We start from the raw sequence: 26,071 nt of genomic DNA, 5'->3' as shown, positions 1-26,071 counted from the left end.
GAGACACAGATTGAAAAGCCAACTTTGTATCATCAGACCCTTCAGCTCACTGAGGAACAACCTTTTGTTTTGTTCTGTTTCTAGTTCCAGCTATGATAACCTCCTACCCAAACACCACCCTGGCAACTCAAGGCCAGAAGAAGGAGATGAGCTGCACGGCTCATGGAGAGAAACCCATCATCGTCCGCTGGGAGAAGGAAGACCGGATCATTAACCCCGAGATGTCCCGTTACCTGGTTTCCACCAAGGAAGTTGGGGATGAAGTGATTTCTACCCTGCAGGTAAGAAAACAAACTGGCCCCCAAATCATCCAGATATGCCAAGGTGTGCTTGGTTTGGTTTTGATCCAGGTGTGGGGCCAGCCTGACAACACCGGAGGCTCCACACTCACTCCGTGAATGGTGGGGAGAGCTGGCAGCCAGAGGAGGGATAGGAAACTTCTGCAATCCATCCCTAATGAAAATTCCCTCTTCCCATACTCCAGAGGCAGCAAGAGAGTGAGCCAGGCTCAACCCTCCATCCTTTCTGTCTCAGGAGCAGCGTGGCTCATGCCTTATCCTGTCCTTCCCTGAATCAGTTTGACCAAACTGCTGATAAACTCTGGCAAACAACTGGCTCCAAATACTGATGTGTGTCACACTTAACCCTCACCAAAATCTCTAAACTGGTTTGAGACAAAATGCTGCCTTTTAAAAGTGCTTTTCTCCCTTCCTTTCACTTGGTGGGGCTTGTGAGACCACTTTATAAAGTCAGGATTCAAAGTGGTATTTTATGTGTGCTTTTATGAAATCTAAAAGAATCATTCTTCTTTTTTTTTCACTCCAAAATCTTCATTATTATCCATTTTCAGTCACATTTTAAAAGTGTATTTATCAGGCCCAAGGAACCAATTCTCTATCTGTCTGGTTATTGTCTAAATGTTAGTGTAACTCTTATGAAAGATTTCTTTATTTACCAGCCAAAATCTGTGTTGGATGATATCCAGTAAAATTCTAGGTTTGCTCTCTGTGAGAAACCTTTGTCACTGATTTCTATGAGGAAAATAAATTCTATGTGTGACTTTGTTCCTATTAGTACTTTTGTGATACAAATAATATTTAGTTATAGGATTGATCCCTAGCCTCTCTGCCATCATTCTTGTTGATGTTAATGAGATAACCTCTGGATATACAACTATATTTCTATTTGGAAGGCTGAAGTCCTGCTTGAAGAGTTTTCTGAAGCAGTTGTGTACAGCAATTTTGTTCTACATCCATGTGTGTTACACACAAAACCTTTCACTTCTGAGACATAAAACACCCCAAAAAGCAGAAAGTGGGAGATTAAGGCTATCTCTGAAGCTTTGAGCTTAGTGCTTTTGCATGATGATGTAATCTTTAGCTGTGTACTCAGCTTTTATTTTTTCTGCAGGATCCCTGCCTCAGTGAGACAGGACTTGGATTTTCACTGGGGCTGAATTAGGGTTGAGTAATGAACAGCACTGCATGGTGCAAAGCTGATTTTTGAGACCAAACTTTTCACAGATGGCCAATAATTGTGTGTTGTTTTCTGGGCACTTGCCCTGAGCCCTTGGGGTCTGATTTGCAGAAGTACTAAGCCCTCCTGGCTGCAGCTGAACTCAGTGGAAGCTGTTATGAACACATGAAAGGTTATTTATTGCTCAGGACTGTGAGGGAAGGGGAGGAAGGCTCTACATGTCTCAAATTGGGCTCTGGAAATTTTTGTTTTTCAGCTCAGCCACACGTGCAAGTGAACACAGCTTGACACGTTGCCACATCTCAGATGATAACTCTCCAATTTCCTTGCAGCAAGTGGGAAATTAATTCATTTGTCTTAACCAGGGGTGACTGGGAGTTGTGCTCACATCACCTGGGTTTTGCTGAGGAATAAAGAGCACGTGGAGTTTCCATGGCTCAGCTAATATGTGGCAACTTGTCAAGCAGCCACAAACGTTACCATACATCTGCTTCCTTAATTCCCTACATGAAATGGTGGCAATGCTCTTCATGGTGTAAGGGCTGATGAAAATAAATTCACTCCTGTTTTTGCAATGGGTGAATTCAGAGGCAAATGCTGTGAGAAAATGAATGTCTGTTTTCAGGGCACAGTTTGAACAAGGCACAGTAAATAAATTGCAGAGCAGCACACTGAACAATGAGAAGGAAATGGTATTTCAAATATCTGCTCGTTTAAAAAAAAATTCTTTCTTTCTTATAGCTTGAATGAAGCAGTGGTCCTGTAGAAAAATATCATTATGATCATGTTTGTAAATATTATATATAAATTTCCTTGCTGCTAAACAACAAATTGAAAAGAAAGACCACACAAAACTTTATTATGACACACCATGCTAAACACTACAGGGTTCACCACCAGTGTTTGTACCTTTATTTCCCCCACACAGACTTCAGCCACTTGAGTTATTTTCAGAAATAGCCAGAAAAATTTGGAGGCAGCAGGAGGCACCATTTTGTATGGCAAATTTCAGCCAACAGTTAAATGCTTGGCAAACTTGTGAAGAACTGGAAACAAGGCTCCTAAGGAGAAGCTGCAGGAATAGGTGGAGCTCCAGCTCCTGACTACACGTGTTGAGCTGGTAGCCTGTGTCCTCAGCCCAGGTGCTGCTGGCTTTGATAATCTCAGTATTTTGGAAGCTTTCCTATGCAATTGTATGTGTGTAACCTGCCATATCTATTTATTGCTGTCAAGTAGAGCAGTCTGAGTGATTTTTCTTGTGCCTCACAGACAAGCTGTTGGTTTATTTTCTCTGTGTGCTGTTCAATCCATCACCTCTTTTCCAACCTCCTACAGATTCTGCCAACTGTGCGTGAAGATTCTGGCTTCTTTTCCTGCCATGCCATCAATTCTTATGGGGAGGATCGTGGAATAATTCAGCTCACTGTGCAAGGTAGGGAGAGGGCAACACAAGGGAAACACCCCACAACTGTTGTAGGACAGGAAGGGTAGAAATCTGCTGGGGGGAGGAAGGTTCTGATTCTTAATTAAATGTGTTCCTTATCCTCAAAGAAATGTGGAGTTGCATTAAGGTTCTCAGTCTTTCATTTTCCAGCATCACAGTTTATATCAAAATAAAAGATAAGCTTGAGTCCTTCTAGATCTATGCAAATTGATTAGAATTTTTTTCTTAAATATAGTAGTTGACAATTGCCAAAGATACTTAAAATTAATATCCTCAGTAAGGACTGTGGACATGGAGGATTGAGGGAGAGCAGATTGCATTTGATCTTAAAGAACAAATGTGCTTCAAACCCAGGTCTGAAATAAAGCAAAAGTGATCTTACTTCATCTCTAGAGAAATGTTAAACCTATTGTGGAACTTGAAGCAAAGTATTTCAAATTTAATCAATCAAAATAAATTGTGAGCAGTTTGCACAATCCAAATTCTAGGAATTTGTGTTGCCTGGGGCTGGGGTTCCCCTCCCACAGGGCAGAAACAGCAAGTCCTGGAGAGGTGACAGTATTTGAGATGCAGGGCACAGGCAGGACTCAGCCACTGGCCACTGCTCCATGTGGTGCTGGTTCCTCCTGTGCCTCTGAGCCTGCTCACAACAAATTCCTACAACTTGCAGATTTCTCTCTCCCTGCCCTTGATTCCAAGTAGCAGCAGATTCCAGAGGATGCCTAAGGCAGCCCTGTTGAAAAATTCAGGTGGAGTTTGGGGACAGGTTCCCAGTTCCAGCACTGCTCATCTAAGCTGCCATGGCAATTTAAAGGGACATTAGAATGGGTCTGGGTGCTGGGTATTTACAACATAAATAGGCAGAAAGAGCTTTCAGAGGGATTTAATCGAATTATTCTGTTATTGAAGTAAGGCTTTTAAACACACTCAAAGAGAAAGAAATTTTACTTTCTCTCTCCACCAAATCTAGCACTTTTGAGTTTAGTACTCATTTCTACAATCATATTTCTACAATTTTTGAGTAAAATCACTGATAGTAGTATCAGGGAAATGTGGTGTTCGAGGCAAAATATCTTTCCTGGGATGAAAGTCCAAGCTGGAGTGACTTTAGGAAATGCAACCAAGAAGGTTAAAGAGGAGCCAGTATTCAAGATTACACCAGTGACACCGAGCTGAAAAGTGCTGATACTTCCAGCAGGTGATTAACAGGATCAGGGTCCCTGTGAGTGCCCAGAGAAATGCCAGGAAGGCTGAGGCAGTGCCACGCTGGGTGCTGTGCCCCTGCTAAGAGGACGGGGTGTGTTCTGAGCAGAGCTGTGTGTGTGTGTTTGCCCAGAGCCCCCCGACCCCCCTGAGATAGAGATCCGGGAGGTGAGAGCTCGGAGCATCGCGCTCAGGTGGACCATGGGCTTCGATGGCAACAGCCCCATCACCGGCTACGACATCGAGTGCAAGAACAAGTCAGGTAGGGAACAATCCCAGTCATTCCCCTTGCTGCTCATTCCCCACCAGGCCTGTGCTGCAAAAGGTAATTCATAAATTGAAACTGCCTGATGGAATTTTTTTGTTGTGGTTTGTTTTATCTTCCACGGGAAGATTTATCTTCATTTGTCGTCCTTTTTGTTTGTTTTGTGGTAAAGATGGTAAATTTAGCAATTGCTACTTTTCCCTTATACCACTTCATGCTATATTTACTGAGGCAAAAATTTTGTCATGTTTTCATCAGTAGAAAAAATGTTTTCAAGAGTGTTGAATCATCAGTCATCATTTTATCCCTGGTTTCGTAAATGAAATCAATAATGTACAGGAGAGATTGGTAATGTACCTGAAAGATGAGGAGTGGAAATTCTCCACTGAGGCTGAAGTCAGGGATTGCAGGTTTGGAGATGTGCATTGGGCAAGGATGCCTTCAAGGGATACGCACACCTAAAAGTTTCTGGGCTCTCTTTTCTTTTTGATTGTTTTCCTTTCTTTCCAACCACCCACCCGCTCCAGAAAAGCTTTTGAAAGTCATTCTTGCCTGATCGACGCCTTTCTCACACTAAAACATCTCTTGTATTTCTCAAATACAAGAATAAATATTTAAGAATGGTGTAACTCAGCACAACCCCATTTAGAATGACTGAGGTGCTTCCATTCTAGTGATGCAGTGACAAGAAGGGATTTCAGAGCTCTAAAAAATTCTTATTAGATTTAATTTGATGTTTTCAAGTGATAATGCAGAATGCAGCCAAAGATTAAGTGGGGGTCATCATGAACTTGCATTGAAAAATGATTTCTCTCTAATATGGAATGATAAATCAAGAGCAAGACAGCAAAAGCATCATCAGGTTGAATGGAAATATCAGGACTCAATATATTGATAAAGGTTAAAAAAATTTAAAAAAGGAAAAGAAGTGGGCAGCAGAATTGGTGTCAAAGAAAATATTTGTCTGTATCTGAAGAAAAATCCTGGAGGTCATGTCCTAACAAGAGCAGATTATCTTCTTCTTACTGCAAACAACAGAAATGTCAGTTTTTAAAGTCTGAGGCTGAATGTTTGGAGAAATTCAGATCAGGTCTTTGAAAATTCTTGCATACGAATTTTGTCATTAATTGAATCACCAAAGGTCATTAATGGAGAACTTACATGTGGTAGTTGGGGCAATTTAGAACTAAGAGGAAGAATTAAGAAAACTTCTCAGTTTCCAGGCATTAAAGGGGCAGAACCAAATTTAGATTATATATTCAAGGAACACTCTACCAAGACCAAATTGAAGCTGTAAACTGCACAACTGTGTTTTGTGAGAATTTTCCACCTCTGCTGCCTTTCCAGAGAACTCAGGAATGAATTTAGATCAGATGCAAAATCGAGGCTTCTCAAGCAGGAAAACTTTTCTGTTTCAGAGAAGGGGCAGGTTACCACAAAGAATGCATGGGCTGTATTTATACAGCCCTCACATATCCCATCATAAAATCATATAAATTAGGTTGGAAAAGACCTTTAAGATCATCAAGTCCAAAGTTATCTCAGCACTGCTGATGTCTACTCCATCAGACACAGAAGATACACTAATTACCCCAATGGAATTAGTTACTCCATGGAAGGAGCATGGAGTTGCCTGTCCTCTAAGTCCATCTGCCATCCCAGACCACTATGAATAACAGGAACTTGGTGTTTCAGGATGTTTTGGTACTTAGAGACATCACCTGTCTATACAGACATGTACCTGTGGCACTCAGACCTGGCCCTTCATGGAAACCAGGCCTGTGCAGCCTGCAGACCTTTCCATCGGAGCTGTGCAAAGAGCTCCGGAGACAGGAACGGGGATTTGGGGCCCTCATTTGTGCCTCTCTCGCCATCCTTTCCAATTGTTTCTGTCATTAGGGCAGTCTTAGGGACAAACTTTGAACAGCACTGTTTAATTGCACTTTCTTATGCTCTGGTGTGAGGGGGCCACACCCGGGTCCCCGATGCTATCGCAGAGTTGGGGGTTCCCAAAATCTTTGCCGGGATCCGCGGGGGTTCCGGCCAGGTGCGGGGCTTGTGCGGTACCAGCGATGGCCACCGGGTGGCAGCACCAGAACACCGGGAACCTGCCAGGGGTGTGAGGAAGGGGATGAGAAACTCGAGCCTTTGCCGAGAAACTCGAGTCCTTCCCGTGCCCTCCTCATGTCCCAGCTGGGACAAAGCCAGCAGGAGCCGAATTCACCGGGGCGGCAGCAATGGCAGCACCGCTCCCTCAGCGCCCGGCCCCGGCCCCGGCGGGCGGGGAGCCCTCGGCAGCGCCCTGCGGGCAGCAGGGAGCGAGCCCCGGCCCGGCCTCTGTGCCCGTGGCGCCGCAGAGGCCAGGGCAGAGCTGCAGGGGTCGGGGCCTCAGGCACTGGCCCGAGGCAGCTGCAGCAGCCGGCCTCGGCCTTGTGGCAGCGCAGGAGGCTCTCGTGGTGCCTCTTCTCCAGCCCGGCCGGGTGCCTGTGCATGGCCCCGGCCTTGCGCGCTGCCCCTGCCCCGCTCGGCTTCCCGTGCCCGGCAAAGGCGCCGAGGCCGCGCTCGGTGCCCCCGGCTGTCGCTGCTGAAGGCAGGGGCCGAGCCCCGGTGCCCGGCAGAGCCCTGAGGGACACCCCTGCTCCCCGGGCTCCCGCCGCTCCTGGAGCCACTGCCCACGGGTGCCCGGCCCGTCGGTGCGGCCAATTCCTGGTGCCCTGGGCAGCGCAGCCGGCAAAGCCAGGGCTCTGCACTGTGGGGCTGGGGCTGTCCTGTGGCAGCGTGGCCAAAGCCTCTCAGGGCTCTGGGCACAGCAGGGGCCAAAGGCCACAAGTGCGGGGCTGCTCCAAGCCAGTTCCTGGCTGCTCCACTAATGTTGGGCTGCTGGGGTGGCCCACAATGTCGGGGCCCTTTGTGATGTGGGACGTGGTGGAGGTAGCCAGAGATCCTTGTGACATCAGGGAGCCCAGCCCTGGCTGAGGGTGTCTAAGGTCTCCTGCGGTGCCCAGTCGCAGGAGAGCCGCTCTCTGTGTAGGAAACAGTCCTTGTGTCTGTCTGCGCTGCACGCCAATAGCGATAGAGGCTGATAGCAATAGACAAGGACGAGGCCGATAGCAAAAGATAACAACGAGGACAAAGCCAACTCCAAATCCCAGTCCCCAGGCCCTTGCCCAGCTGGCTGGAAGCCCACAGCAGGCAGTGGTCAGGGGCAGTGGGCAGGTCAGTCCTGCCACTGTCACAGACTGAGGAGGAGGAGAGGGGCCTTTGCCGACATGGACCGCAAGTTTTCCCAGTTGGATGGTGACAGTGACAAGGAGCTTTCCCAGCAGGAAGAGGTGACAGTGACACAGAGGGCCCGACAGCAAGTACTGACAAACCGAGAAGTTTCCCGTTGGGGAGCCAGGAGGAGCCGAAAGCTGTACCAATGCCAGGTATGTGTGCGAGTTCAAGAGGTTTCCCAGTAGAGCAATGAGACACATGAAGAGCTCTATGAACGGAGAGAAACTGTCACAGTCCAGGAGCTGTACCAGTGGGAGGAAGACGGTGAGCTATACCAAGAGGTGTGCAAATGGGAAGAACGTGTCACAGCCCAAGAGATATCCCAGTGGGAAATAGATGGGAGTGAGCAGCAGGAGTTGGGATGGGAAGAAGACGAGAGGTCCCATGAGCTGTGCTTACAGAGAGATGTGAGTGTCTCAGAGGATTTCCAGTGGGACGATATGCAAGAGCCAGATCAGAGGGAAGGTGAGAGATACCAAGACCTCTCACTGTGTGATGGGCACTCCCCCATCTCTTGATGGGACAGTGTCCCAGACCTTTCCCAGAGAAAAAGGTGAGAGGAATGAAGAACTGTCACCATGGGAACAAGATGTGTGCTCCCACATGTCCCAGTGGAAAGACAGCAGAGAATCAGAATTGTCCCAAGTGAGAGAGAGCAGTGACAAGGAGCTGTCACAAGGACTAGCTGCCAGAGCCCAAGAGCTGTGCCAGTGGCCAGCTATTAGTGACCAAAAGCTGTCCCAACAGGAGCAGCATGTGAGCAGTCAGGAGCTTTGCCAATGGAGAAAGGACATCAGCTCCAAGATCTGGGACAGAGCCTTGCGACCATTGAGTGAGAAGGAGCCCCAGCCCTGTCACCATGTAGGACCCAGCTCTCCCAGCCCCGTGGGCACAGCGCTGGCAGCAGAGGCAGCGCCTGCCCTGCCCAGCACCTCTCCTGCCCCACAGAGCCTCACAGAGGCTGAGCTGGCAGCTGCTGCCCCGACCAGAGCTGATGAGAAGGAAGAGCTGCCCAAGACTCTCGCTTGGGAGGAGGTAAAGGCAGCAGCTCCTCTCTTCAGGGAGGAACTGCCATCACCAGGGACACAGAGCTCATCCAGTGTCCCCTCCGACACCCGGACCAGTAGCCAGGCTTCACTGTGCCAGGATCAGAACATCACTGAGGAGATCCTGATCCAGGAGCTGACAAACATCTACAAACTGATGGAGAAGCTGGAGGGAGAGTATGCCCTCCAACAACAGATGGGTGTACAAGAAACCCAGCGCAGCTCTCCCAGCCCCATTGGCATGGAGGTGGCAACAGAGGCAGTGCCTGCCCTGCCCGGTGCCTCCTCTGTCACAGGCAGTCCTTCAGAGTCTAAGCCAGCAGCTGCTGCCCCAGCTGGATGTGAGGAGAAGGAAGAGCTGCCCAAGCCTCTCACTCCTGAGGAGGGAAAGGGAGCAGCTACATCTCTTTTCATTGCAGAACTGCCATCACCAGGGACACAGAGCTCACCCAGTGTCCCCTCTGACACTCGGACCAGTAGCCAGGCTTCACTATGTCAGGATGAGATCACCAAGGAGATCCTGATCCAGGGACTGACAGACATCTACGAATTGATGGAGAAGCTGGAGGAAGAGTATGCCCTTCAACAACAGCTGGATGTAGAAGAAACCCAGCCCAGCTCTCCCAGCCCCGAGGGCACACCAGTGGCAGCAGAGGCAGTGCCTGCCCTGCCCAGCACCTCTCCTGCCCCACAGAGTCCCATGGAGGCTGAGCCAGCAGCTGCTGCCCCAGATGGAGCAGATGAAAAGGAAGAGCTGCCCAAGCCTCTCACTCCTGAGGAGGCAAAGGCAGCAACTCCTCCTCCCTTCAGTGAGGAGCTGTCATCACCAGGGACACAGACCCCACCCAGTGTCCCCTCTGACACCCTGACCAGCAGCCAGGCTTCCCTATGTCAGGATCAGAACATCACTGAGGAGATCCTGTTCCAGGGACTGATGGTGTTCTTCATACTGAGGCAGAAGCTGGACGGAGAGTATGCCCTACAACAACAGATGGCTCTAGAAGAAACACAGCCCAGCTCTCCCAGCCCCGTGGGCACAGCAGTGGCAGCAGAGGCAGCGCCTGCCCTGCCCAGCACCTCTCCTGCCCCACAGAGTCCCACAGACCAGAACATCATCAGGGAGATCCTGAGCCAGGTGCTACAGGAGGTCCAGGCACTGAAGCAGCAGATGGCTGACCTTCAACAGGGGTTGGCTGTAAAAGAATCAGTAGCCACAGCCAAAAGGGAAGAGAGCTCAGTGGCTGCCCTGCAGAGCACCTCTCCTGCCCCACAGAGTCCCACGGACCAGAACATCAGCAAGGAGGTCCTGAGCCAGGTGCTGCAGGAGATCCAGGCACTGAAGCAGCAGCAGAAAGAAGCCTATGCTCTTCAGCAGTGGTTGGCTGTAGAAGTAGAATCAGTAGTCACAGCCAAAAGGGAAGAGAGCTCAGTGCCTGCCCTGCACAGCCCCCCCAGCCCCTGGCCTGGCCAGCTGGGCTTCCAGGCCCCCAGGGAGCAGCAGGAGGAGGCAGCAGTGGTGTCAGTGCAGGCAGTGGGGGAGACGATGCGTGACTGCGATGAGGAAATGAAATGGTGGCAATTCTTGGATGAACTGGAGCCTTTCCTGGTGAGAGATCCAGAGCTGTCCCAGGTGTCTGTCACAGGACACACAGGGAGGATTTCTTCGGCAGAGGGGATCCCAGAGCTTGCCCCTTGTGAGGCTTCTGTTGAGTGCCCGGCACAGGAGCCGTGCAGCCAAGGGCCAGTGCCTGCCCCACACAGCCCCCCCAGCCCCTGGCCTGCTCAGCTGAGAGCCCAGGCCCCCAGCAAGCAGCAGCAGCAGGAGGGGACAGCATCAGCAGCAGTGTGGGCAGTGCAAGAGAGCCAGGAGGGCACCTTGGCTGGGGAGGACAAAGAGTGGGAAGATGACATCGAGCCAGAGCTTTCCCAGTGGGAAAATAAGGAAGAGGCAGAGGTGTCCCATGGAGAAATGAGCGACTCCCAAGAAGTGTCCCAGGGGGAAGAGTGCCCTGAGCAGGAGCTGTCCCAGGAAGAGCTCTCTGACTGGGAAGAGCACACAGAGGAAGATGTGTCCCAGGGAGAAGACACAAGTCCCCATGAGCACTCCGACTGGGAAAAATACTTCCCTGAGCAAGAACTGTCCCAGGGGGAAGTCAGTGGCTCCCAAAACCTCTCAGACTGGGAAGAGTACACGGGGCAAGGGCTGATTGGAGGAGATGTCAGCAGCTGGTCAGAACATTCTGACGGAGGAGAATCCATTGGCCAAGACCCTTCCCAAAGGGAAGCCTGCATTGGCCAAGACATGTCGAGAGGGAGTGGCAGCAGACCCTCAGGACTCTCCAGTTCAGAAGATGACAGCTGTGAGGAGCTCATGCAGGAGAACTGTGAAGACGAGAGTGAGCATGGCGTCTGGACTAAGCCCTCCTTCTTCCCAGAGGAGCAAGAAGAGTGGGATGAGGTGAGCATCCTAGAGCTGCTCCCAGAAGAAGACAGAGAACAAAAGTGGAGAGTTTTTGCAGCAGTGCCCATCCCTCGTGAGGCCTGGGTTGAGCAGGAGGCACCGGAGCCGCACAGCCCGGGGCCGCTCCGTGCCTTGCTCATGCCCCTGAAACGCCAAGCCCCTGTGGGACGTGTGGCTTCTCTTCCCTCCAAGCAGCCAGAGGCAGGGAGGGAGAGCTGGACGCCTGCCCCGCACAGCCCCCCCAGGCCCTGGCCCCCCTGGCTGGGTGACCAGGCCCACCACGGGCGGCCGGCTCCTCTCAGGCAACGTCCCTCCCGCTTCAGGCGGGCACTGCCGGGGCTGTTCCGCTGTCCCTGCATGAGGCCGCAGCCAGAGGAGTAAAACAGACAAGGAAGAAGATTTACAAGAAAAAAGAAGACAGAAGATGAAGGAGATGAGGAAAAAAACACTGCTCTCTCTCTGGCATTGAGTTCCTCTCTACGGCAGATGTGAAAACCGTTTAAAAGGTTTTCTGTTATTAATAGTAATAAAATAGTTATAAAAAATAGTAATACAAATTAGAGCAATAGGAATTAGGACAATCAGAGTTAGGACAATAAAGGATAATAAAAAACCAAGAATTATGAATGTTCCGATGCTTTCCTCAAAAAAGCATAGATCGCTAACAAAGGACTAACTCTTAAAAGGAATACCCTTTTGCATATTCATACCTCATACGTGATTCTAAAATTCTTTTCAAACAAAGAGTGTTTTTCAAAAATTCTTCTCAAAGCATGTTTTCTGGTTATTGTCAACTTCCCCCCTCATCTTGTAAATCATTCATCTTGGTCCCTCAAAGTCTGGTTCTTCTCAATAAGGAGGCAGTAATTCTTAGCTTGAGATTTTGGTGTCTTGTTGTTGTTATCTCTGTGCGAAGAATTTCTCGATTATCTTATCTATCCCTTGAGCTAGTTAGAAAAGTATCTTACATCGCAGAGTTTCTATTTTAATATTATGTTGTAGCTTAAAACCATATTGGATTCACAGACAACCCCAACGTCTGGGAGAAATGATGCATCTGACTCCATTGATACCAGAAGGCTAATTAATTACTGTATTATACTATATTATTCTATAATATATTATACGATATTACATTACATCTAAACTGAAACTGCACAAGCACTCAACTCCACTGAACAGAATCTTGTGAATGTCTGCTGACCAACAGTCTACACACATGCTTGGCCCTGATGAGCCAAGGAAACAAAACACCATCACTGGGTAAACAATCTCCATATTGCATTCTACTTTGGCACAAACACAGCAAATGAGATAAGGATTGTTTCTTCTTTCTCTGAGGTTCCTTGCTGCGATTCCCAGACAATATCCTTGGGAAGTTGTGCCTTGCTTTTCTCTGTGAAGACAAATGTGGCCACAAAATTGTATTTAAAACACTACTTAAAAGGATTAATACAGCATCACTTTCTAACAAAACACATATAATATTCATTTTAATATTTGCAAAAAGCCCATCATATAATACACATTTTTCACAGCAGAGGAAGCAGCTGGGCTGGAGTCTCTGGCTGTGCTTTCTCTGCCTGCCTCGGCTCCTTGATGCTTGGGGCTGGAATGGGACAGCCCCGCTCCTGCCAGTCCCGCTGCTCTGGTGTGGGAGCAGCAGCTGTTGGGTTCGGCTGGAGGGGCTGAAAGATTGCTGCTGCAGCTCCTCCAAGGCAGGGAAGGGAAAAGCTTTGGCATGGGCCAGCAAAGCCAAGCAAGCCCAGCAAAACAGAATCGTGCAGAGCCAGGAACAGCTGGGCAGTGAGGCTTGGGAAATGGCCAGGCAAAGAGCCCAAAGCTCCCCCCTTCCCCGCCCCACACACACCCGGCCCCGGGCCTGGAAGGTGCAGCAACCATTTCTTGGGCACAAAGCAGAGGCTCCTGGAACGGACTCTCAGCATAATCCACCCCAAGACAAAGAGGATGAAGACAATGAAGACGATGACAAAGCAGATGAAGACCACAAAGATGAAGACTAAGAAGACAGAGAGGACAAGAATGATTTAAAAATACATATAACGAGAATAGTAATAGGAATGGCTGGATGGATGGCCCAAGGAGTGATGGTGAACGGTGCTGGCAGCCAGTCACCAGTGGTGTTCCTCGTGGGTCTGTACTGGGACCAGTTCTAGTTAATGTTTTTATAGAGGACATGGATGAGGGCATGGAGTCCTTCATTAGAAAATTTGCAGATGACACTAAGCTGGGAGCTTGTGTTGATCTATTGGAAGGAAGGAGGGCTCTGCAGAGAGACTTAGATCTGGTGGATGGATGGGCAGAGTCCAACAGCATGAAGTTTAAATGCAGGGTGCGGAGGTTTAGGGACATCACACCATAACCAGTATGATCCAGTGAAGCCCAAATTTATTATCCCTAAAAAGACTATATTTATAAGAAATCTCTACTGTCCACACGTCTCTAGCTAATACATGATTGGTTAATCCTCGCTGTTCACACGTCTAAAATAGAATGCTGATTGGATCACCAAATTTTTCACGCATCTTGCTGTGGTTGTCTGGCCCACCCATGGCTCACTTTTTTCTCACTTTCCCAAGCTTGCTAAAAAACTTGCTGAGTCCTGATGACTCTTCTTCTTGTATCTTTTTCAGGGATATATCGACCCCATTTCTGAATATGTCCATTATTCATTGTTTGTGTGTTGTGTTGTGTTATTATATGTTTTAGTTGCATTAAGTACAACTTAATGCAACTGGTTTACCCCAGTTCCCCCCTGTTAGAATGGTTCTGCCCCTGCTGCCTCCTCCTGTCCTTTTAATGTCAATCTCCCTACCCCCTCCCCCTGTTCCCCAAAAGTGGCTGAACCCTTCCCTTAACCCCTCCCTGGTGTCCTGTCCTTCACTAGACAGCCCATCCCGTCCCTCTAGAAACTTCTACCGAGGGCATTGAGTGATAGGTTCAGGCACCGGGGCCCCTCCCTTGGGTGGCCCTTATTGGTCCCCTACCTGCCCATTTCCCTGATCCCCACGTCCTCCTGTGTCCCCATTGGCAGGCAGGCAAACCCCTCCCTGGTTTACCCCCCCCCCCCCGCTTTATAAAACCCTGCAGACGCCATTCTGGGTTGTCTCCAGCTGGCTGGTCTGCCTGGGTGAGGAATCACTTCAGAGCTCCAGAATAAACCTGGATTTTACCCCCAACTGGAGTCCCCTCTCCTTTTTCCACCGATGTCGTGCTAATGGCTCATGTAAAAGGTGACAGCCTTAGCCACTCTGCCGACCCCCCAAGGAACGGGAGAGTGTCCCGCACTGCCTGCAGTGCCAGAGCAAGCCAGGGTGACACTGAGCCCACACTCAGAGAGGCACTGCGGCGTTTGTGAACGTGTCCATTGTCCATTACTACAAGCAGGCTGGATTGTGCATCGGCTGAATATGGCCATGGTCTTGCAAGAACTCCTCAATCTGCAAAATACACCCAACATTTAATAAGTCTAAGTGCTGAGTTCTACATGTTGGCCACAAAAATCCCCTACAACGTTACAAGCTGGGGACAGTGTGGCTGGATAGTGTTCAGGTGGAAATGGACCTGGGGGTGCTGGTCGACAGCCAGCTGAATATGAGCTGGCAGTGAGCCATGGTGGCCAAGAAGGCCAATGGCATCCTGGCCTGCATTGGGAATTGTGTGGCCAGCAGGAGCAGGGAGCTCATCCTTCCCCTGCACTGGGCACTGGTGAGGCTGTACCTTGAGTGCTGTGCCCAGTTCTGGGCCCCTCACTTCAGGAAGGATGTGGAGATGCGTGAGGACATCCAGAGGAGGCAACAAGGCTGGTGAGGGGCTTGGAACACAAGCCCTGTGAGGAATGTTTGAAGGAGCTGGGGTTGTTTTGCCTGGAGGAGACTTAGAGGTGACCTTATTGCTCTCTACACCTTCCTGAAGGGAGGCTGCAGACAGGTGGGGTTGGTCTCTTCCACCAGGCAGCACTGACAGAACCAGAGGACACAGCCTCCAGCTACGTCAGGGAAGGTAGAGATTGGACATTAGGAAGAAATTTTTCACTGAAACAATAATAAAGTACTGGAATGCTCTTCCCAGGGAGGTGGTAGAATCACCATCTCTGGATGTGTTTATTCTGTGATTCTGTGTGATTATGAATACCTGTGTGATCAAGTACTTGGTGTTTCAGGATGTTTTGGTACTTAGAGACATCACCTGTCTGTACAGACATGTACCCGTGGCACTCAGACCTGGCCCTTCATGGAAACCAGTCCTGTGCAGCCTGCAGACCTTCCCATCGGAGCTGTGCAAAGAGCTCCGGAGACAGGAACGGGGATTTGGGGCCCTCATTTGTGCCTCTCTCGCCATCCTTTCCAATTTTTTAAGTCATTAGGGCAGTCTTAGGGACAAACTTTGAACAGCACTGTTTAATTGCACTTTCTTATGCTCTGGTGTGAGGGGGCCACACCCGGGTCCCCGATGCTTTCGCAGAGTTGGGGGTTCCCAAAATCTTTGCCGGGATCCGCGGGGGTTCCGGCCGGGCGCGGGGCTGGTGCGGTACCAGCGATGGCCACCAGGTGGCAGCACGAGAACACCGGGAACCGGCAGGGGTGTGAGGAAGGGGATGAGAAACTCGAGCCTTTGCCGGGAAACTCGAGTCCTTCCCGTGCCCTCCTCATGTCCCAGCTGGGACAAAGCCGGCAGGAGCCGAGTTCACCAGCTCTCTAAGGGGTGCAGAGCTCAGTCGCAGGAGAGCCGCTCTCTGTGCAGGAAGCAGCTCCCTGTGTCTGCACTGGATGCCAATAGCAATAAACGATGATAGCAACAGACGGGGACGAGGCCGATAGCAAAAGATAACGACGAGGACAAAGCCAACTCCAACTCCCAGTCCCCAGGCCCTTGCCCAGCTGGCTGGAAGCCCACGGCAGGCAGTGGTCGGGGGCAGTGGGCAGGTCAGTCCTGCCACTGTCACAGACTGAGGAGGAGGAGAGGGGCCTTTGCCGACATGGACCGCAAGTTTTCCCGGTTGGAAGGTGACAGTGACAAGGAGCTTTCCCAGCAGGAAGACGTGACAGGGAGAGACAGGAACCAACTACAAGTACTGACAGACTGAGAAGTTTCCCGTTGGGGAGCCAGGAGGAGCCGAAAGCTGTACCAATGCCAGGTATGTGTGCGAGTTCAAGAGGTTTCCCAGTAGAGCAATGAGACACATGAAGAGCTCTATGAACGGAGAGAAACTGTCACAGTCCAGGAGCTGTACCAGTGGGAGGAAGACAGTGAGCTATACCAAGAGGTGTGCAAGTGGGAACAATGTGTCACAGCCCAAGAGATATCCCAGTGGGAATAGATGGGAGTGAGCAGCAGGAGTTGGGATGGGAAGAAGACGAGAGATCCCATGAGCTGTGCTTACAGAGAGATGTGAGTGTCTCAGAGGATTTCCAGTGGGACGATATGCAAGAGCCAGATCAGAGGGAAGGTGAGAGATACCAAGACCTCTCACTGTGTGATGGGCACTCCCCCATCTCTCGATGGGACAGTGTCCCAGAGCTTTCCCAGAGGAAAAGGTGAGAGGAATGAAGAACTCTCACCATGGGAACAAGATGTGTGCTCCCACATGTCCCAGTGGAAAGACAGCATAGAATCAGAATTGTCCCAAGTGAGAGAGAGGAGTGACAAGGAGCTGTCACAAGGACTAGCTGCCAGAGCCCAAGAGTTGTGCCAGTGGCCAGCTATTAGTGACCAAAAGCTGTCCCAACAGGAGCAGCATGTGAGCAGTCAGGAGCTGTGCCTTTCCCTCCTCAGGAGTGAGAGGCTTGGGCAGCTCTTCCTTCTCCTCACATCCAGCTGGGGCAGCAGCTGCTGGCTTAGACTCTGAAGGACTGCCTGTGACCGAGGAGGCACCGGGCAGGGCAGGCACTGCCTCTGTTGCCACCTCCAAGCCAATGGGGCTGGGAGAGCTGCGCTGGGTTTCTTGTACACCCATCTGTTGTTGGAGGGCATACTCTCCCTCCAGCTTCTCCATCAGTTTGTAGATGTTTGTCAGTTCCTGGATCAGGATCTCCTCAGTGATGTTCTGATCCTGGCACAGTGAAGCCTAGCTACTGGTCCGGGTGTCGGAGGGGACACTGGATGAGCTCTGTGTCCCTGGTGATGGCAGTTCCTCCCTGAAGAGAGGAGCTGCTGCCTTTACCTCCTCCAGAGCGAGAGTCTTGGGCAGCTCTTCCTTCTCATCAGCTCTGGTCGGGGCAGCAGCTGCCAGCTCAGCCTCTGTGAGACTCTGTGGGGCAGGAGAGGCGCTGGGCAGGGCAGGCGCTGCCTCTGCTGCCACCAGGGAGCCGCAGGGCAGGAGATCTTTTCTCCTTTTTAATGCCTTTATTAAAAGCTTTCAGCTCAAGGTTGGGATGCTCGATGGGTCCACACTCCCGCCGTCATTGCTCACAGGAATGGCTCGGAGGAGGAGGAATGTGCAGCTTTGTCCCCTGAAGGGCAGAGCTGGGGGTCCCATCCTCACAAGAGCCGAGGGGGTGTACCCTGTGTTATCACCTTTGTGTTTGCCGTCCCCAGGTCCTGGCTCCAGCTGAGGTCTTTGCTTAGAGTGAGGGGTAACAAAGGGTTTCAGCGTCTCTGCAGACTCTGTACTTTGTTCCTCACGTCCAGACATCACTTTGATCTCTTAATTCCGTGTTGGCTCGTTGTTTTGGGGGTTTTTTGGTAAGTTTGGTGGGGTGGCTTTCCCGTGGCATGCTGGCTCCAAAGTTATTTTGCATACCCTCCAATGTCCCCTCCTTTCACTGTCGAGAAGGGTCATCCTTGGCAGCAGGCAGGGTGGTGCTGACAAAGGAGGAATTCTTAACCTTCAAGGACAGGTAGTTAACAAAAACCACCAGTGATTACAATAACAAACAGTTAGAACTCCACCCTGGCAGCAACTGGTCCAACCTGTTCACTCTGCAACTTTTTAAAAAAAAACAGGTAACCTTTTTTTACTCATAACAGTTTGCACACAGAACATCAGCAGAAGGATCTTGCTGCTGAGCCTGTGGCTGAAGCCTTGGCCCCTCGGCTCCCCTGTCCCTGCCCAGGGCCTGCTCAGCAGAAAGCAGCTGTGGGGTCACTTCTGGAGTCCGTACAACTCCTACACAACAGAGCGCTTGGGGCTGGCAGGGACCTTACAGCTCATGTGGTTCCAGCTGATTATCTCCTGCTCTGTGTGTGTCTCTCTCTCTCTGACAGGTGTTTCCTCTTTCTTTCTCTCTCCTTTCTCACATTCTTGAGAAATAAAATCTGTGTTGTTGAATAAAATCTGTCTGTTGCCTTCCCATGGTCTCATTTGCCTCCTAATCAGGGTTGTATTTGAAACAACCATGTGAAAAGTAAAGCCCAGGAACCCAACACAGCATAGGGACAAGATCCAAAAACCAGAAACATGGGAGTGGTAACAATATATAGTCTTGGGGGTGGAACATTCTAGAGAAAATACCATATATGGAACACAAGTAACCAACAGGGGAGTAGAACTTGAATTAATTAACAAAACTCCAAAGGCTCTCGGAAGGAGATTTCAGGCTTGCCCTGAGTTAGATGAATGTTTCCTAGGACTTGATGCTAAGGTTTGGGGTCATAGGGGTGAAGTCTGGCTGACTTTGTGTTTCAGTCAGGCTGTTTCCCCCAGGGTCAGCAGTGCTGAGTAGCTGTGGCAGGAGTTTGGTCTTGGCATTTCCATTTTGCAGGGTGTTTCTCCAGGACTGATTTTTTTTTTTTTTTTCTGGGATAACTTTCAGAGAATTACAGAATCCCTGATGGTAGAAAAGGTCTCCCAGCACATCAAGTCCAAACTGTGCCCACTGCCCATCTTGTCACCCAGCCCAGAGCACTGAGTGCCATGCCCAGGCCTTTCTTGGATACCTCCAGGGATGGGGGCTCTACAACTACCTTGGGCAGCTGCTTCCAATGTTTAACTACCTTTTCCATGAAGAAATTCCTGCTGATATCCAAGCTGACCATCCCCTGGCCCAGGCTGAGGCTGTGTTCCCTCATGCTGTCATTTGTTGCTGAGGAAAACAGCCCAGTCCCCACCTGGCTGCACCCTCCTGTCAGGGAGCTGTGGAGAGCAGTGAGGTCTCCCATGGGCTATTCCTGTTCATTAACTCCACTTCCTTTTTTTTTTTAACACAACCAACATTCTCACTGAGTGAAGATCCCTTTGGGGCAGCAACTCACATTTTTGAGCAGTCGTTCCAATGCCTAAAAAACTGGGGAATCTTTTCTGCTCTCAGCACCTCCTCAAAGAGGAGCTATTTCTGTGGATTTGCTGATGACCCCAGAGCTAAGATCCAGTTGTTCTCAGCAGCACTCTTGGAGCAGTTGGGAATGCTGCTGGCAATGTTGGGAATGTCAAGGAAGGGGAGGGATCACTGAATTTGCTTGGAGCAAAATGCGTGTTCTGGATTAACACAGCAGTGGCATGAGACAGTTTAACTTCATGCTTGTATTACCCACATTAACACCACCATTTATTTGTCTGTTTCTATTGATATTTCTTATCAAACAGACTCTTGGGATTCTGTCCAGAGAACCAGAGATGTTTCCCCTCAGCTAAACCAAGCCACCATCATCGACCTGCACCCGTCCTCCACCTACAACATCCGCATGTACGCCAAGAACCGCATCGGCAAGAGCGAGGCCAGCAACGAGCTCACCATCACCACTGATGAAGCAGGTATGACCTGGCTTTGCAACCTCTGAATCCTGTGGGAATCATCTCTCTCTGATGTCAGGAATCATTGCATGAAATGCTGTTTATACGGCTGCAGCTGTATCAAAATACTGAGTTATTCCCAGGGAACATCGTGAGTTTTGCAACTTCATTGTGCAGGGCTGTAATTAAAGCTGTTCAGTGGCATCTAGTGGTCAAAGAAGACATTGTGCTCCAAATTTTCAGCTTGTGGTGTTGGGAATAACATACCTGTATCTACAGTGAGGCAACTCAACCAGCAACATCCTGGGTTTAGTGGTGGTGCCTCCCCCATGGGTATTGTGGCTTTCCTTACATGTTTAGATGTTAATGTAGGTAACTCATTTAAATTTATCCCTTTTGAGAATGTTGATCCACATGAATCAACTCTTCATTTGAATATTCTCTCACTCAACCCAACCTTCATATGAATATTACCTCACTCAACCTTCCCACCATTTATTTTTCTGGTCTCTATTTAAGTCTCTTGGCTGTCACTTGTTAGTGTCATCCCCCTGATCTTTGTTCTGTTGTTTTACAGAATCACAGAACCATTTAAGTTGGAAAAGACCTCCATGGTCATCAAGTCTGATCTTTGTTTTTACCTTTAACCTTTTATTCTCCTGCATCAGCACCAGGAGTACTGTGTGGGCATTTTCCATTTGGTGGTTGGAGCCACTCTTGTGTACAACGAATTTCTGCCTTCCTTTACCTTATGCTAAGTCAGCACTGCTTGCTTCTTTGGGGATTTAGAGATGACAACGTGTGGTGACAGTGTCCCAGCTGTGGAAATTCCCTTTCTCTTTCAAGATTTATGTTGGTCTTGGATTTGACCACCCAGAGACTGATTTTTAGTTCACCTCCTATGAACACAACTGTGTAATTCCCACTTATTTTCTCTGGGAATTTCCTACAATGAAAACAGAGTCCTTGCCCACAGGACAACGTGGTTTTGGTTCTGAGGGACTTTGTGAGTAGGAACAGCACACAAGGCCTCACAGTGGAAAGCAGAATAAGCTGGAGACAACATAAGTTGCACTTCTTTTATCATTCCAGCAGAAGAAAAGCATGCAGTGAATAGATTTAACAGTGAATAGGGTTTTTTTTGAAAAATACTTATTTTTTTGATCAGAAATTTTCTCTTCCTTTGTGCAAAGAAAATGTGAAATCACTAGCGAAAAGACACTATCCATTCCTCCAGCCAGAGTCATCTATAACCCCAAAATGCCCATCCTTCCCTGTGCAAAATAGAGGGCTGGCTCTTGGATCTGCTCTCTTATTCACCCATGCTTGGAATGGTTTTTACTTGCCAAGTTTTTCCTGGCTGGTAATTAAGTTGTCAGGATCAGCAGCTGCCCTTGGAATAAAAAAACAGCCTCCCCATGAGCAGGGTGGAACCTTAACATCACATTTTATTCAGTTCTTTGTAACCAGGCTTCAGAATAAATGATCCTTTTGTGGCTGTCTTTTTGAGGAGCTGTTCATTGGTAGAAAAAGACCAGCAGTGTGGAACTATATTCAAAAGTCACTGATCTACCTAGGGAAGGACTGGGAGGGAGGAGGTCAGGCTTAGGCAGAGTTTGTGATGTTTTTCTCCTGGGTTTTTATTTCAGGGGATGCACAAAGTGTAGGTACATCAATTTTTTTTTTTTTTTTTTTTGATCACTGTTTACTTCTGTTCCCTGCTTTTACAGCAGGCAGTGGGGAACAGCATGGGTGCAGGGGATGAGAGACAAGTTAATGAGCAGGGAGCAAAATAAAGGTCCAAGAAACACAAGATAAAAACCAAGCAACTTGGAAAGGGGGGCAGATTCTGTATCACATATTGCAAAGAAATATCTCTATTAAAAAGAAACCTGTAAAAGGTCTCTGTGGCAAAAAGATAGGTAAGGATGGAACAACTTCAAAGCTTGCAGACCACATCTTTCTTTCCATACAACCCCAATTAGCTCCTGTGTTGGAAAATAGATGCCAGTACACACTTGCTCCAATGCCTGTCAGAGAAAAAAAAAAAGCATTATGGCCATTGCCTAATACTGAAATCAATAGAGGAAATGGGGATATCTGGGTTTTCTTTATGTCCTTGCCACAAACTCTGTATGACATTAAGTATGTAAAACAAATGACTTCTTACTTAACATCTCCCTATGGTGTGCTGGGAGCACTTAACTATTCAGGTCTGTGGAAAAAAAAGTAAAAAATTGGGGTCTTTTGAGGAAAAGTCAGGTTTTTTGGGGGCAGATTTTAAACCCCATTTTTAGGATCAAATGCTTGGCTCAAATTCCACTACATTATAAGGTACCCCAGAGGAGTGGCATTCATTTCTGTCAACAGCAGGACAGAATCAAGGTCAGGCTTCAAAAAATTCATAGAGATCTCGTTTTTGCCAGTGGACTTTTTCCTCTTCTCCTTCTTTTGTATTAATACAAGAAGAATGAAAATAAACTTCTTTCAAGCTTTGGAAATTTCCCATATGAAGGACAGTCAGAAATGGCAGAGAATAGGGCATATTTAATAACTTAAACATATTGTAGGCTGTATTCTGCGTCTCTGCTTTCATCAGTTAAAGCAAAATATTCTGGTTCCTTTCACCACAGCTGTCATTTATTGCTGCTCCACCTCTAACAGCCCCATCTCACCCTTTTCATTGCTTTCCTTCCTTTGTCCTGCTATTAAACTTAATTTAATACCTTTCACTGAGGATGTATTCTGCATCAAGGGAACCCTCTGCAGCAGCTCAAGGTGGCTCCATCCCTCTCCTCAGATCTTTCCTTTGCAGTGATTTACCTCACTGAGCAAGCAATTTACTGCACATCTCTGTTCAATCCCAGCTGATCCTGATCTGCTTTGTAGCTGCCCAGCTGACAAGGAGGTTTCTTCTTTTTTCATTCACATTTAAAGCCTCCTGCACACCTTTAGAACCATGTTGATGGTCCATGAAAGTTTCCCTGGCTCAGGCAGGAGTTGAAAGAAGGTTTTTCCCACCTAGAAGTTATTTTTTTGTCTGATTTCCAGGCTGGAACTCTTACTGGGGAGGGGGAGAGTGTAAAATGTGAAGGATTTTGTGTAAAATATCTGATATTGGACTGAACGTGCTCAGTTTCCAATGAACAAAGGAGATCCCACTGGAAAATTTGCAACAAGTTGAAAGCAGGATTAGGAACTCCTGGCTCACTTGCTTTAAAGGGGTTCTGCTGCTTTTCTGTCTGGATTAGGAGCTTCTGGCTCACCTGCTTTGAGTGAACTCTGCTGCTTTTCCATCACCCACAGGGTTGTGACGGCTGAGAATTCTTCTTGCCTATCTCCAGATAGGCAGAAGTGTCACTGTGAGAGTATCTCTAGCCAAGAAAACCACTATTATTCATTTTACTCTATTAATTTCATTTACCAGCTTGATATGTTTTGGCCCATGTATTTTGCTGTTAGCCAGAGATGACATCTGAATGCAGGAGATTCCCGGCCCTGCTTTTGTTTGGTGAAGTTTTCCATGTGGCACTGACTCCAGCCTCCATGATGCTGGGGTGTAAAGGTGGTGAAATGCTGAATTTTATGTAAAATGTTGAATTCCTTGGCCTGTGAGGGCCACTTCTGATGCATTTTCCTTCTCTTTCCAGCCCCTGATGGTCCACCTCAGGATGTGCAGCTTGAGCCCATATCTTCCCAGAGCATCAGAGTCACCTGGAAGGTAAATACTCACACATCCATGGATCAGATAGGCTCTGTCATTATTTGGATGCTTTCAGGGGAGTTTTGTAACAACTGTGCCTTGGTGGTTTCATTTAGGAGAGACATTCCAGATGCCTTTGCCAAGGTATCTTAAAATATTTGCCACTGAAGGGAGCACCATGCAAAGAAAGCCTTCCACTGGAGAGTAAAAGTAGCAGCTGCTTGCATTTCCTTCTTCTTTCTGATTTCAGAGATAAGGCCACATGTTTAGGAGATGAACACTCACAAAATTTCACTGTGGCTCTGGGCAAAACTTTCCCAGAAACCACTGGAACCAATGGGATCTTCTTCCCATTGCAGTAGACTTTGGGACAGATTTTTGCTGCATAGAGAATCTCATTATAGTCCATGAGAACTGATGAAGAGTAATTAATACAAAAATATCATCAGCTGGTATAATTAAAAGATCTGGCATGTTGTGTGACTCAATTTTTCTGGGTTTTTCCTGCTATTTTGCCAATAAAAGAAAGTTTTGAATGCTTTGGTATGATACCAGAGGTACTTAAACCATGTTTTACATGGTGTTGTGAGATATACTGCTTGTATGTTGTTTTGATAATTCCATGTATTTACAGTTCTGTAATTGTAAATATATGGAATTAAATATGTAATGTTAAGAGCTGAAGTGGCATAATAATAATAATAATAATGATTAATTTCTATATGGATGTTAATTACTCCTGCAAATGTGGGTGATGTGGATTTTGTCCTTTTATATGGATTATTCATAAAGTCGGGAGCAATGAGGTTCTGCTTATTAACCAAATAACCATGGGTGATTGGTTATTTATTGCACAATAATGAATATATTGTAGGTTTAAGCCATTTATTTAAAAGGCAGATTCAGAACCTCTTCTGAATCTGCAATGCTGATGTTTGGATCTTATCCACATCTTAAATTTATAGCAGTGTTGCTTTTCACCAAATGCTTTCCAAAACCAAAAGCTGTGTGGTTGCAGACTTACCTGGAGTGAAACACAAGAATGAATTTAAAGACATGGATTTAAATCCAGCACACAGTCAGTAGAGCAAAGGGAGTAGTTTTGAAGCCATGCAGGGGTGCACAGTGATTCTCAACAACTGAAATAAATTCTTAATAGTTTTTTTCCTTTTTAAAACCACTTAAGAGCTGTGACTATCTGATCAAATCAACTATAATCTTCAAGCTTCTGCACCTGAATTTGCTTTTATGGATTTATGGAGAGGCAGGTTGAAAGGCTTTGTTTGCTTTTTCAGAAAGTTCACTTTGGGGGATGTTTTTAAAAGCAGCAAGAGAAGATGGGCACCACTGGCCCATTGCTGGAATTCATAGCTGCTGTTTGTGAAGTTCTGCCATTAAATTTGATAGATGCGGATGTGAACAGGCAGCTACAGGACAAACAGAATTCCCACCCCTACATTTCAATAACGGCCTAAAATGTAGTTCAATTTGTGCTTCAAGGACACTTCAAGTAAAACTGAGTGTGTCCTGGGCTCTGGGTGTTGTCTGATATTGAAGGATATCAAATGAGGTGCTGGGGTTGTGTTCTCAAGATTGTGTTTGGAATTTGATTTGAGGATTCTTGTCAAACAAAGTTCAGTACCTAATATAACAAGATATTCACAGAAGTGAGTTATATATTGAATATATACTTCATTAGCCTGGTCTCATGAGCTGAAGGGAGAGATGGATTTTCACAATTTGGAATGAGCTTAAGGTGAAGTCCCTGGGCAGGGTTAGAGCATATGTGGTCCTACCTTTACTGGAAGAGTTATTTCCTGAATGAAAATTTCTAAGCTGATTAAAAAATCTTCTCTTCCCTACTAAGTCCCAAACCAGGAGCGAGCCACTTTACGTTCCTTGACTTATTGCAGTTTTCTCCAGGTCAGAGCAGTTTTGGTTCATTACTCAAAAAAGAACTTTAAGATGGTCCTACATACATAATCCAGTTTGGTTCCATGTTGAATCCTAACTTTTGGTTAGGTATCTAGATTGCTGTGCAGAAGGCACTTCTTCAGTGTCTAATAAAATGTAATTAAGAATAAAGAAGAGATCAGTCCTATGTTGTCATGGAAGCCAAAACACAAGAAAAGAGCCTGACTTTGGTAGTTTTTATTTTGGAGGCATGTGGAGCTTTAGCCATGAAAGGCTATGATGACATTGAACAAACAGGATTGTGGTGAAAACCAGGGTTATATTTAAAGCTGGCAAACTTTATTAAAACACAGTGTCAATAACAGCAAAAGGAGCAGGGAATACCACATTGATTATCTTTCATTTTGTATTAAATCCCATTTCTGCAGCTTGCTGCAGCTGTAAATCTTGATTTAAAGTTTTGTCTCAGTCCACTCTTAGAAAATCCCAGTTAAGCAAAGTTGTTGGTCTGTGATTTGTTTAATCCAATATCTCTGTGTCCACATAAGACTTTGGGTTTCAGACTGAGCTGATAAATAAAACTCAGCACTT

General features: G+C 47.6%; 1 protein-coding gene across 4 annotated transcripts in view; it reads left to right on the top strand.

Moving 5' to 3' along the window:
- Positions 1 to 26,071, top strand: part of DSCAM (DS cell adhesion molecule) — a 479,690-nt gene that overhangs the window by 348,741 nt on the left and 104,878 nt on the right. For 3 of the 4 annotated variants that reach the window (XM_071430161.1, XM_071430162.1, XM_071430163.1), the window contains exons 12-16: positions 85 to 281; positions 2,812 to 2,908; positions 4,257 to 4,385; positions 19,717 to 19,884; positions 23,514 to 23,584. In XM_071430161.1, the coding sequence (XP_071286262.1) occupies positions 85 to 281; positions 2,812 to 2,908; positions 4,257 to 4,385; positions 19,717 to 19,884; positions 23,514 to 23,584 (662 nt within the window). Of the gene's footprint in view, positions 1 to 84; positions 282 to 2,811; positions 2,909 to 4,256; positions 4,386 to 19,716; positions 19,885 to 23,513; positions 23,585 to 26,071 lie in introns of those variants that run through there. The other variant, XM_071430164.1, reaches the window with a different exon arrangement.

This window comes from Agelaius tricolor, unplaced genomic scaffold, assembly GCF_023055355.1.
Source record: "Agelaius tricolor isolate 1412-34295 unplaced genomic scaffold, bAgeTri1.0.p SCAF_7, whole genome shotgun sequence".
Classification (NCBI taxonomy): Eukaryota; Metazoa; Chordata; class Aves; order Passeriformes; family Icteridae; genus Agelaius; species Agelaius tricolor.
Note: the sequence above shows the minus strand (reverse complement) of the source record. Positions and strands in the feature narration are given on the sequence as shown.